The sequence below is a fragment of the Gymnogyps californianus genome, chromosome 5, assembly GCF_018139145.2.
Source record: "Gymnogyps californianus isolate 813 chromosome 5, ASM1813914v2, whole genome shotgun sequence".
NCBI lineage: Eukaryota > Metazoa > Chordata > Aves > Accipitriformes > Cathartidae > Gymnogyps > Gymnogyps californianus.
In genome coordinates, this window is record NC_059475.1 from 29,399,383 (window position 1) to 29,411,834 (window position 12,452).

Sequence of the window (12,452 nt, forward strand, 5' to 3'; positions counted from 1 at the left end):
TACGAGTGTGTTTACAAAAGACTTGAGTTAAGGGCAATGTTTCAATGATACCCAAGTAAGCAGTGACAGCAAGCTTTTTTTCCCCCAAAGGGCTTACAAACCTGAATACCCAACATCAAAAGGGAAAGAAACCGAGACACAGAAAAGTCTGTTAACTCACAAAGATCTTTCACTGAAAGGCAAAGAACTCATTGCCCATCTTCCATGCTAGACCTGTCCTCTGCTGCCCCACCTCCCACCCACGCGCACGGTTCTTATCTAGGTGGCAGCCCCCTGCCCTGGGGCCTGGTAACTAGTTAACCAGACAACAAAGGCTTTATAGGGTTAATCTGTGGCACCATCTATTCCCTGCCCCGTCCTCTCCTCTAGGCTCTCTGTAGAGACCTGGGAGGGGGCTTTGGTCTATGCATTTCTCATGCAAGAGGGCCTTGTGGAGATGCTGAAGGCAGTATTGTGGTTGTCCTCGATGCAGTGAGAGGCAAAGGCGCTCTCTGGCAGAGTAGAAGATGCAGCTGGAGGAATTCTGGTTTGCAGTTACTTTTCCATTGCTGCTTTCCACTGGATACAGCTCAGGAGAGGTGGAAAATTCAGTTTGTAGGCAGAGCCTTGTCCTGAGGACCGTTGTGTTTTTGAAAGAGAACTCCTGAGGGAACAGTTTGTTGGGGTGCTGCAGGAAAAGTATTACTTGTGGCAGCAGCGTAGGATTTTTTAAAATGAGCAAAAGGTCAGGGGAGAGGTTAGTATTCGTGTAGCTGGTAATTTTTTCAGGAGTGAGGTGCCTAAATACAAACAGAGACTCAGGATTGAAAAAGAGATGGTGAGGGGTATATCGGGAAGACTAGGAAGTAACTATGTGGAATTACAGTGGGAGGAAAAGAGAAGGCAAAGGGAAGCATTGAGGATCCTAAAAGGAAGCCAAAGAGCTCAGGTTAATGCAACAACATACTAGGGGCCCCTGCAGTGATGGAGGTGTCTGGTCAGAGCGAGAGCAGAGGGGCAGTGCTCTGGTGCTGCTCTGTGGTGGTAGGAAGCACAAACATCTGATTAAATGGCCAGTCTGGGAATCCTGATTTTGTTCCTGGCTCTGCCCTTAATTTGTAGTGTGGTATCGGCAATGTAACAGGCACTCCCTTTGCCTCGAATTGCGCCTCTATAAAACAGAGTGCTTTCTGAGTTTATTCATCCCAAGCCTGAGGGAGGCAGAGTTTTCAGTCCAGGCTCTGTCCCAGGGTGTTTCAGGAAGAGTTTGTAACGGACACCTGGAGGCAGCGCTTTCACAGCACGAAGCGGTGTGCTGCAAATCCAGCTGCAGGGTATTCGGGTCACTACAGCAAACCACACTCCGACTGGTGCTGGCAGAGATGGTTTCGGGGGCTGGACTGAGAACCAGGGGAGGGATTTTAAAGCCCTGATTTGGTTCACAATGTAGGTCCACAGGCTATTGTGTGCACAGGGCTGGGTCATGCATTGCAATGGAGGGGGCAGGGGAGAGGGCTGAGTAGTGAAGGTGTAAACATCACACACTGGCATTACTATCAAAGAGATCAACCGCTGCCTGTATGCATCAAGCAAGTATGCTGGACTATTAAAGAATGGATGCCAATAGCTTGTTCAATGTGAAAATAATAGTTTCATTCACAACAGTCAGGGTCACTCTCTGAAGATGTGATATTGTCCCATTTCTGTTAGTGATTTCATTGCATAATTTCTAGCCTCAAGCCTCTTCCATTTCCATGTGAATACCTGCTCAGTTCTGTGTATACTGAAAGGTCTCTTTGTTTCCTTTATAGCCATGCCTCTCCCGCCTCTCAATGTAACTGTAAGCCAAGTCACCAGCAGCAATGCCAGCGTGGTCTGGGTGCCAGGATTTGATGGCCGCGCACCCCTCCATTCTTGCACTCTTCAGGTATGGCCCCTCTGGATTGTCCCCTGCCCTGCATGAAGAGTGGGACTCCCCTGAGCCACGACATTGCTTGGACCGTCTTTTGCTCTCCTGACTGCTTTGTACCAGTGTTTGAATTCTTATTCCACAGTTTTAAAACATGGAAACTTAACAGGATGCAACTCAGGGCATATATAGGTGCCAAAGAGCAGGGCATGAAGTTTTGAGCATGAAGTGTCCAGTTGAGAATTTGAGACTGGCCCCATTCTCCCTCCTGGCAGGTTATCACATCAGTTGCTCCGTGGCAGCTACTCTATGCAGAGTGTTACACTGCAGCACATATGAAGCACATGTCACTATGGGAAAGTGCCCTTGAGTAGCTGCAGGGTGCTCACACGTCCTGCTAGCGTTGAGCAGCTGGCCCGTGGTAACTTGTGCAGTGCAGTGCAGTGGCCTGTGACTCACACGCCAGCTCAGCCCTGTGTTTTGCGGTGCCAGAGGAAATGCTGGGATCTGGACATACCAGTGAGCCCAAGGGATGAGGAGCTTGCAAAGTGTAGGATGTGGTACAGGAAAGGTGGGAGTGATGGAGGTAGGAGAGAGGCAGGAGACAGATTGGGCTTTTTGATACAAAGTCAGGCCTATTTGCATGTTTCAGAATAATTTTAAGCCCTGCCTCTAAATCTTGATTGGTTTTGCATTCTCAAAGACTAATTCTGCCCAGAAAATCAAGAGTGATAATATCCTTTAGCTCTACTGGGTGCTGAGTACTCAACATCTGTGAAAAATTGGACTGCTTCTTTAGGTTCCTGGGAACAATGGTACATGTCCAGCTTCAGACAGAGTTAGTTTCTAGCATTGCACACTTAAGTGTAAAACCAGATCAAACAGCTGGTAACCAAGTGTCAAAAAGAAATGGTGATTCCTGAAGCAGGCCGTGCAAACACAGCTAGGCACATTGCCCATGGATTTATCTGCCAGGTGTGAATATTGGGCCCCTATGCATTCCCTACCTGATTACAGCAGCAATGTGAGCTGAAGTGGAATTTCTATGGGGTGTTGCCAACTATGTAGAGGAGGATTATAAACACAAGGTATGCTGGAAGCAGCCTAGCTAATTTACTTGCAGTCCGCTTTTTATTTGGGGAGAAAACCAGAGATTTCATGCTCTGATGTTTATTCCCTATCATAAGTAAAAGAAACCATCATCTTGTTTTAACTCACTGGCAGAAAGAATGCCTGAATATAGCTGGCCCCAGTCTCTGGGTTTTGTTGCTGCTTCTGTTCTTGTTCGCAGTCGAAAATTGTTTCCTTCCTCTGTTTTACAATGTGAGTTATCTCCACTTGGAACAGCCTATTCTTTCTGGCTTGCATGCTACAATGCTAATCACCCTGGGTTTTGAGTTCCCCCTCTCACTTTTGGCAGGGGTAGGGGTGGGGGGGATGGGACATGTGGAAAAGAAGCTGAATCAGAGCAGCTCAGTTTCTGTCCACTCGGCAGTCTCTCACCCGTTTTCTAAGCCTTTTCTGTTCTATTTGGGGAGGACGAAGTTCCTGCCTTTGGATCTGGGAGCAGGGTAACTTGGCAATAACCCTCCACTGACAGAAAGCTGTGCTTCCTCTGTCTCACATTTCCATGTGAAAATGCACATGCTCCTGGCTCCCCACGATTCCACTTCTGCTCAGAGCCTCCCAGAGAGAGAAGGGGGATTGAAACTTGGCTGTGGTTTTCTGGCACTTGGGAATTGCAGCAGGTACCCCAAGAGCACCATGTTCGGACAGGCAGATTCCTTCTGGGGACAGGGTAGGGAATCACCGTATTTACTGACTGTTAACACAAGCCATGTTCCAGGGCATAAAGAGCACCAACTGTTCAGACTGTTGAATGGAAACACATCATCAAACTGACAGGATTTTAGACAAAAGTCTGCTTGTTTTTTCCCTGCTTTGCATGACACTGATAATGACAACAATGTGCTTTCCTATTAAGGAAACTTGAGATTCTTCCTTTTTATTAGCCAAGTAAATCAGTGGGCCAAAAGTATGCGTGAGAACAAGCAGAAGGGCAGGGAGAAAGGGAGAAAGACTGCTATATAAAGAATATAAAGTCCACAAGTGTTTCACTTTTGTCAGTACATCTTGCTTTGACTCCCAGCTTTGCTATTTCATATGCACTTGAGAGGAAAGATAGGCTGAGCCTGGGAGCTATGCAGTGATTTCTGCTGTTGTCAGTACAAAAGCAGGAACATTGAACCTGTCTGTGCATTAAAAGCACACAGTGATATCAGATTTAAATTAATGTTCATGTTGCCTAAAAGTTCAGATTTGAAAAAAAAGAAGGGTTGCAGAAGTGGTAAAAAGTTTTTTTTCAGTTTAATTTGGAACACTTTAGTTGAACCAAGCCACCCGTGTCTACCATGTCTTGAATCCACTACAGAACTGTAAATAAACTTCTGAAAAAGGAGTTGAGAAAAAGGTGACACTAGGCAACAGGGAAGTTGATCTACTGATTTTTGTTGCCCAAATTTAGACAAGCCTCAGAAGCTAGCCGCTAGCACTCAAAGCAACAAGCACATTTAGTTTTCTTTAAAGGAAATAATCAACTGCAGAATTTGTAACATAGGTAAGGAAATGTTTTAAAATATGGAATCAAATTTTCAGCTGGTGGAAAATTGTTGTACTGCCAGAGTTAGGAGAGTGATGTCACTTAAACCAAATAAAGGCATGGCTCATGATTCTTAGTTTGACAACTCCTTTTTCAGTATTTTAAACACCACTGGTACCGTATCTATTCTTACACATTCCTAAACTAACCATGAAATGGATTCTTGTCCCTATGGACCTGTTAGTCTTATGGCTTATGGTAACAGACTTCTCCGTTTCACTCTTGGCACAGGTAGCTGAGTCACCAGACGGCCAGGAGTTCTCCACTGAAGTCACCCCAGTGCCGCCCTTTGCTTATGGCGTGCAAGGCCTGAAGCATTCCACCAACTACAGTGTTCGTGTGCAGTGCAGCAATGAGATGGGCAGCTCCCCTTTCACCGACAAGGTTTATTTTCAGACCCTGGAGCTTGGTAAGCAAATAGAAGACAAGAACAGGGAAGCAGTTCTGAATCTGAAAGAGACGATGATAAACTTCATTGAACTCCTCCTTGCTAATTCTGAAATGCGGGAAATGTTATACTGTTAGATTGCTTGTCCGCTCTAAGGGTCTCCTAACACCTAACGTAAAATAATAATATGCAGTCAAATGTGGTTAACAGCAATGATGTGTGATACACAAGTTGATCCAGCCACGAGGCTTCTGCATGTTGAGCATATGCCCCATTTGCTCTGTGAGATTCTTGGGGTCTCAGAAAGAAACGAGAGATGCTCACCAACCTTATCTTCTCCACTTGAAGCAAACATAGTGCTGGTGGCGTGCAGAAGTTGTTCTCTCCCCTCATGCTCTCTCTTCCGGCTGATCTCACAAAGAGGGTGAAACTGTCTTTTCAGCCATTTTCAGTGTGGATAGTGCCTTATTTTCCTGCACAGAGTGATTGTGTTCTGTCCTCTGCTTTCAGCTCCAAGCAGCACCCCACAAAATATCCATGTTATCCAAAGAGATCCTGGTCTGATTTTGGAGTGGGAAGGTGTGGCTCCAGACGTGCTGAAAGAAAATGTCCTGGGATACAGGCTGGAGTGGATTCAGGATAATGTAACTCAGGTAACAGATCGAGAGGGGAGCTGAGCCATTGGGCACAGAGTTGGAGAATGTTCATATTAAATTTTCTAGGCATTAGGGTCCCTCATCCCTTATCCATACCAGGGGTCTAGATTGCTGGTATTGCTTTTGTGTAAATGGACCTATTCTGATTTGTAACAACTCCTCAGTATTTGGCCTCAAGATTTAGGCCCATTTCTCCCTTCCTGGGTTATTCAGAATTCCTTCACTTGAACATTCATCTGTGGACAGACCAGTTCTCTGCCATTCCTTGTACAACAAGGACAACATAGAGAGAATTCAGTTTATCTCTGCCTCTTTCTAGTGCTGTTCCAAAGGCAGCTCAGACAGTGCAAGATCTGGGCTTTCTCTTTCCTGTGACCGGGACTTGGCTTTCCAAATCCTAGCAGTAAACGTTTATTTAACAAGTGAATGAGTTATACTGTAAATCACAGAAAGAAGCTTGCAGATTCTTTTATTTCATTTACAGTATGTAGGGAGTTGAAAGGACCCTGTCAGGGTAGAAGGCCTTTCATTTGTTCTTCAGCATTGACCTTTCCCAGGTATCTATCTGCCTTTGAAGTTCACAGCATTTCTTATGGTTTCTTGCTTCTTAATATGTGTTTAGCCAGTGCTTATTAATGATGAACAAGCCTGTAATAATAGACAGCTAGAGGGAAAAGAGACTTACTTCCTTTTTTGCGTGACCCATTTCATACTAGGTCAACGTCATTGACTTTGAATGACAATATTTTGAGTTCTCATTGAATTTACTTTGTGTCAATGGTGGTAGCCAAATCTTCATGGGTTTACTGCAAATGATGTGTCTGAAGAAGATCCACAAAATTACTGAAAATATGTTGGCCTTGCCATCCTAAGTGAAAATTGGCCATGAAATTCAGAAGCCATTTGGGATTTGGTCAACAAGTTAAAACAGCCAGACTCCTCCCTTGGATTAAAACTGTCAGATGCTTTGCAGTATGTTAGCACATCTTTGTGTTTAAAGCACAAGAAGGAGGTGTATCTTTTAATAGCAGAAAAAACCCTCCATTTCTATAGCAACTTTCATGGAAGGACCTCAAAGGAGGAAATCATTAAACCTCATACCTTCCCTATGCCCTGGGAAACTATTAGCAATTTTTGAGAAGAGAAACCCAAGATGACAGCCCAAGTTAGTAGCAAAACTGAGAGTAGGACCCAGGAGTCACAACTCCCAACCCTTGTTATAGCACCAATGAAGTACACATGGTTTGGTTTAGTTTTAAAGGTAAAGTTTTAGACTAGATTCCTTTTAAGACAACTTACAGTTTGTTGCCATTTGCTCTTAGGGCGAGATGATCGTACAGGATACACAAGCTAATCTCACAACGTGGAATCCTCTCAAAGACCTGATCATCAGGGTGTGTGTGCTGAACTCTGCAGGATGCGGGCCCTGGAGTGACCTCTTCCTGCTTGAAGCCCAAGAGGTCATGGGTAAGTGTCCACTGCATTTCCTCCACTTTGGGGAAAAAAAAGTCAGAAGTGCTGGGACTGCTGTTTTTCTCTGACTCTTCTCCTTTCAGTGCTTACAGCTGACTGAGCCACATGGCTTTATACAACAGCACACTTCACCAAGGAGAGTAGAAATTAAATAATATTTGTTTAAAGAGCTGGTATTAACAAAACAGCTTCTGGCCACTACTGTGTCTTTAACGGGCTTTTGCTGTGCTTAGTGCAGAGCAGGGCAAGGGGTGACACAACAGAAAAGGTGCAAATGAAGGTTTGAAATCCTTCATTTAGGCTGATGCCACACACATTTACAAGAGTAAATGTGACAGAAATCTCCTCTAACATAGGTTCTCTCCTTTGATTTAATTTGAAGCCATTCCTGACTAATTTCAGTTGAGCCTGATTTAAACCATGGCCACATGGGGTTTTGTAATGGTTTTACTGAATGTGTTTATATTAAACCAGTTTAGCTCGGTCTATGGAAAAGCTGAGCTATTGGTAGAAGAGGGAGATGATGGTACAGAAGCTGTACCATGTAATCTGGACCACGTGGAAGGGTTTGTTGGGAGCGAAGAACATGCATGTGTGGAGTGTATTCCTAGTGATAAAGGGCAGTTAGGCTCATCGGCGCTGGTTTGCTTCCTGCTTGTGTTTCACAGTGAATGGGAAATGGGAGTCAGGCTATGGAGAAGGGCAGGATGTTATGTGGGGAGATGGGTAGAAGGGAGAGAAGAATGCCGCTTGTGAAGGAAACTGTAAAACAACTAAGAGAAAGACGTTCCGAATAAACATACGGATTGGTGATAAGTCAGTGAGGTGTGGTCATGCAAAAATCCCACAGTCTCCTGAGGTTTTGTTCCCAGTGCCTGTGGCAGGACGAGACAGCAATTAATCTCTGATGCTGACCCACCTGCTGCTGCTTTCTTCCCACTCCACATGTCTTTTGAGGAATCACATGGACATTGATCTCTCCTGAACCCTCCACACTTAGAGATGGCAGGGGGAACCTAGAGTGGGGTTCCCAGGCAAGCAGCAGGTGTGGGCTAGGGGCAGCGTAACCAGGAGAGAACTGTAGCCTTACTTGCAGTAGTGCATCTAATGCTGATTTTAATGTGCACGTTACTCAGAAAGGCCCTTTGGCAACCCGGTTCCTGTGATGAAGTCAGTACTGATGTTTATGTGTGAGCACACAGTCACTGTGGGATCAAAGCCCTCAAATTATTTAAAGCAGAATGAAGGGGTGCGGAGGTCCAGAGCTGACTCTACTAGAGGCTGGGCATCGGCTCCATCAATTTTTTTCTCCTGCTTTTTGCTCAGGTATTTTCTATGGCACCCAAATACAGAAAAAAGTACCTGAAAGGACTAGAAGATCCCTTTGGAAAATAGCCAGCACTGGCGAGAAGCCCCAGGGAAAGTATAGGGTTTGCATTTTACAGGGAGCTGGAATGGGATAATCCTGAAAGCACAATATGTTTGCTTGTTTTTATTTACAAACCACTTCAAAAAAAGTAGCATCAGGAGTGGTGTTTGTTTTGACCAAATGCTGTCTGAAAGCACGTATATTTTTTCACAAGCATAACAGGCTGGAAATAAAGGTTCACTGTGGAAACACTGACAGGCCTTAAACAGCAGAGCTGCAGAAAGACTGCAGTTTTGTTCCAGGTCTGGTAGAAAATATAAGTTGCTTCCTTTCCTAAAATAGCAAACTGGCACTGGTTGCTTTATGTGAGAAAAGCCAGGGGTGGTTTCTGACCAGCTCCCAGTGCAGCAGTAAGGATGACTAAGCTTGTATAAACTTTAAGTCGTATGTGTCATCACAGCAAAGCTAGTGGGAGCTCCACTCCGCTTCTGCAGAAATCTTGTGCACTAAGATTGTTTTAATATTTTCAGAAACATTCTCAGTAGAAACCTCTCTCTCTCATTGCAGAGAGAGGAACAGAATGGTCTAATAGCTTTTTCCTATCTGTAATCTTCATGATTGTATGCAGGAGAAGACTCTTGGATTACGTTCTTTGCCCACCTTTGTGACATAAAACCCACTACAGAAATAAAAAGGGTTCTCTCATCATCAAAGGGCTCCTAAATACTCACTTAAGCTCATCTAATAATACTGTCTTCTCTCTGCCTTGTGCAGTCTTAAGGCATATGCCACTTGGAAAAGGGGAGTGCAGGAGATGGGAGAGAGACAGAGTTGAGGGAGGAGAGGCAACCCTGTCTTTACTTGGGCTGCAGCCATCCTCTCTAGCTCAGTGGCACGAGTGGAAAGCAATGATCTGTGGGGCAGAGGAAGAGAAGCAGTGAATTACAACATTTATTTCTATTTCTGACACATTTGCTATAAACTGTGGGATGGGCTCCTGATTCCTAGCAGTTTAGAAACAGGGAGAATAATTTAGTTTAGTTTTGTTTTCGTCCATCCTCCTTTTGGAGGGACCCCCTGGAAGGTGACCTAAATCTCTGCTCTCTCACTAGGCCAGCTAGCAGACAGAGACTAGAAAAATAGGCTGAGAGAGGTTTGTCTCACCACAGGGGGAAGGAAACTTTATTGTTAACTGTCAGAGAGGACCTGTTACATCAGTGTTGTTAATCGTTTCTACCCTGATTGTTTGGCAGGAACAGCCCAAGTGATTGGCTTGAGAATTGTGGAGCGGGTTGGAGTTACCTTTCATTGTATTTTCATTCCACTTCTGTTTCTGATCCCTCTCCCTCCTCGTAAGCAGCCTTGCAGGCCAAGTCAAAAGGTGCAGCAAGAGGGAATATCATAAAACCCAGAGCCTATAAAGCCTTCTGGGTGGGAAAAGAATATGTGAGTCACTGAAGGAAATAAGATGCTGGAAAATAGGTGCTAAAGCTCTGATAATTTGTTTCAAGTGGAGAAGTACTAGTCTGCTTCCTCAATGGTCCAGAATTCTGTTTCCTTAAGCTCTACCTGTTTATTAGACTAACATTGCTTCTTTAAAAACTTGGATGATAAGGCTGGACAATGTAACTAGTAATCAAGCCTTAGAAGCCTTTTGCCTGCCAGTAAGGGTATTTGACTCCTTTTCACATACATCTTTGCAGAGGTTCATCCAAACCTCAGCCCATTAACCTAACATCTCTTTTAAGGACAGGTTTACTTATACTCTCATGACATATAACATAATAGGATTACTTAAATCGTCAAAGGTGATTCTTCCTTAGTTTCTGGTAAAGCACAGTCGACTGCTGAAGGTGAGCAAGGGAGCATGAAGATGAAGGAAGTGCTTAGGGACCTGTTACCTGTTCTTGTTTACTCTTAAACAATTTGGAGATATGAGGGCTATCCTAGATTTTAATAAACCCATTCAAATTCACATTTAATCTTTAGTAATTGTATTTGGAGAAGAAATCTCTCAGGGAATTGGATTAATTTATCTGTTGTTTGCCAAGCATAGATAATATTCTTTTATTCATAACCATATTGCTTATCTTCCTTCCCTGGCAGCTTACTCAGATTGGCAGCATCTCCATTTCTTCTGTAGACAGTTTGTAGTCAAAAGTATACGTATTCTGGGAGCAAATATTAGACCAGAATTGGAACCTGCATGCTGGCTAACTTATTTCTTGACTCGCAGGGCACTTTTTAAAATTTGCCTTTTCTTTGGTAGAGAGACATTGAGAAGTTACAACCAACCAACAACATTGGGAAGTTACAGCCAATACCAAGTCCCACAGGGTGCTTCTCTTTGTGGGAGGGGTGAGAGGGGAAATGTAAATATTTTCAACCAGATTGCCATGAGGCAATTGTCTTTCTCTATTGTCTTTCAAAATGTTATGTGGTTGGCATTCAGGCAGTACTGTGCAGCCTGGTCAAGGTTCTGCTGGCTGCCTCAAACAGGACAAGGTGAAACATGCACAGAAAATGCTCATATTAAGCAACCTTTTTGTCCTGAGACTCCACTTTAAAGGACCCCAGATCATGAGCTCATGGAAAGTAGTATACTCTGGAGCAGTGCCTTTTACTTTCTTGAGGCTCAAAACTAACAATAGGTTCTGATAACTGGATGCATCTACTGTGACTTTGCTGTGTGAAACAGCTAGGTTTTGTGATGATTGACTGAGTAGCTGTTTATGCCAAATTCCAGTGTACAGTGATCCACTGTGTACACCAGATCCAGCAGCATGGCTTTTCCATTTAAAAGCAGAAAGAAGAAATATCCCAGTATGATCTGTTTAGCATTGACAGTCTCCTATTTCCTGACTGGTGTTTTCTCCATCATCTAGATGGCCAGAGACAACCTCCTTATGGGACTTCCTGGGTTCCTGTGGCATTGGGCATTCTCACAGCTCTGGTCACGGCTGTTGCCCTGGCTCTTATTCTCCTTCGAAAAAGAAGAAAGGAAACTCGGTTTGGGTAAGGGAAGTTCTCCTTGTGCTGGTTAGAGAGATCTTTGCTTTCTCCTCTACTGTGGTTTCTGACTCAATTATTTTTCAAAAAGCATTGTGGACTGAGTACTTTTGGTGCTTTCTTTGGATAACTGCTTTTTCACAATTTTGGGGGTGACCCTGGATTAGAGACTAGCAGGAAAGTGTCCTACCTTTTCTTCAAAATGAGAACACCAAAAATACAGTAGAAAAAATGTTATGTCAATAGCTGGACTTTATTAGAATATGGAAATAGAAACTAGATCAGGGTAATTCTATAAGTCCTTAGCACTGCTGCTTAAGAGATTCAAAGAGAAAAGACCCACAGATGAATCATCTTCTGTGTTCTTATGGGCTGGGCCCTTTATCCCGTGCTGTTTTTCAGTCTAGCAGCTGCCTGTACTTCCTGACTGCCCAGAACCCTCTGGATCCCCAGGAAAGTCTCCTTTCCATCACCTCTGACTCTTGGCTGTGGGTCGCTCCCTGCTGCAAGCAAGGTTCCCATTCTTTTCAGATTCTCCCAGACCTCCCTCTCACAGCAGCATCTCTGTTTACGTGACTCTTGCAGCCTGTCCCAACCTGCAGCTTCTCCCAGGCACTTGGAATGAGTGATTCCCCTCTTTTGGAAGGCTCCCACCCCCTCTAGGTGCATCAGCAAGGCAGCATAAACCCTTCGTTCCTCCTTTCCAGCTACACCCTCTTTAACGAAACAGTCTGTAGTGTTTATATGGCAAGGGGTGAGAAATCATCCATGCTGTTCAACACGCCCTTTTAGAAGTGAATGGCCCATGTAATCATGGCCCCATGTGTCTTTTCTGCCTTCTAGCCATGCCTTTGGCAGTGTGGTTGGCAGAGGTGATCCAGCAGTCCATTTCAGAGCTGCCAGGTCTTTCAACAGGGAGGGCCCAGAGCTCATTGAAGCAACATGTAAGTAAAATGACCTGAGTGATTCTGCCTGAGAAGCTGTGTTCATGCATGTGCTATGCTCTCTCT

At 44.4% G+C, this 12,452-nt stretch overlaps 1 protein-coding gene across 1 annotated transcript in view; it reads left to right on the top strand.

Moving 5' to 3' along the window:
- The window catches only part of TYRO3 (TYRO3 protein tyrosine kinase), a 43,391-nt gene that overhangs the window by 15,839 nt on the left and 15,100 nt on the right, over positions 1-12,452 (top strand). The window contains exons 6-11 of the mRNA XM_050898223.1: positions 1,791-1,906; positions 4,779-4,956; positions 5,446-5,588; positions 6,914-7,058; positions 11,319-11,448; positions 12,286-12,386. Coding sequence (XP_050754180.1) covers positions 1,791-1,906; positions 4,779-4,956; positions 5,446-5,588; positions 6,914-7,058; positions 11,319-11,448; positions 12,286-12,386 — 813 coding nt within the window. The remainder of the gene's footprint in view (positions 1-1,790; positions 1,907-4,778; positions 4,957-5,445; positions 5,589-6,913; positions 7,059-11,318; positions 11,449-12,285; positions 12,387-12,452) is intronic.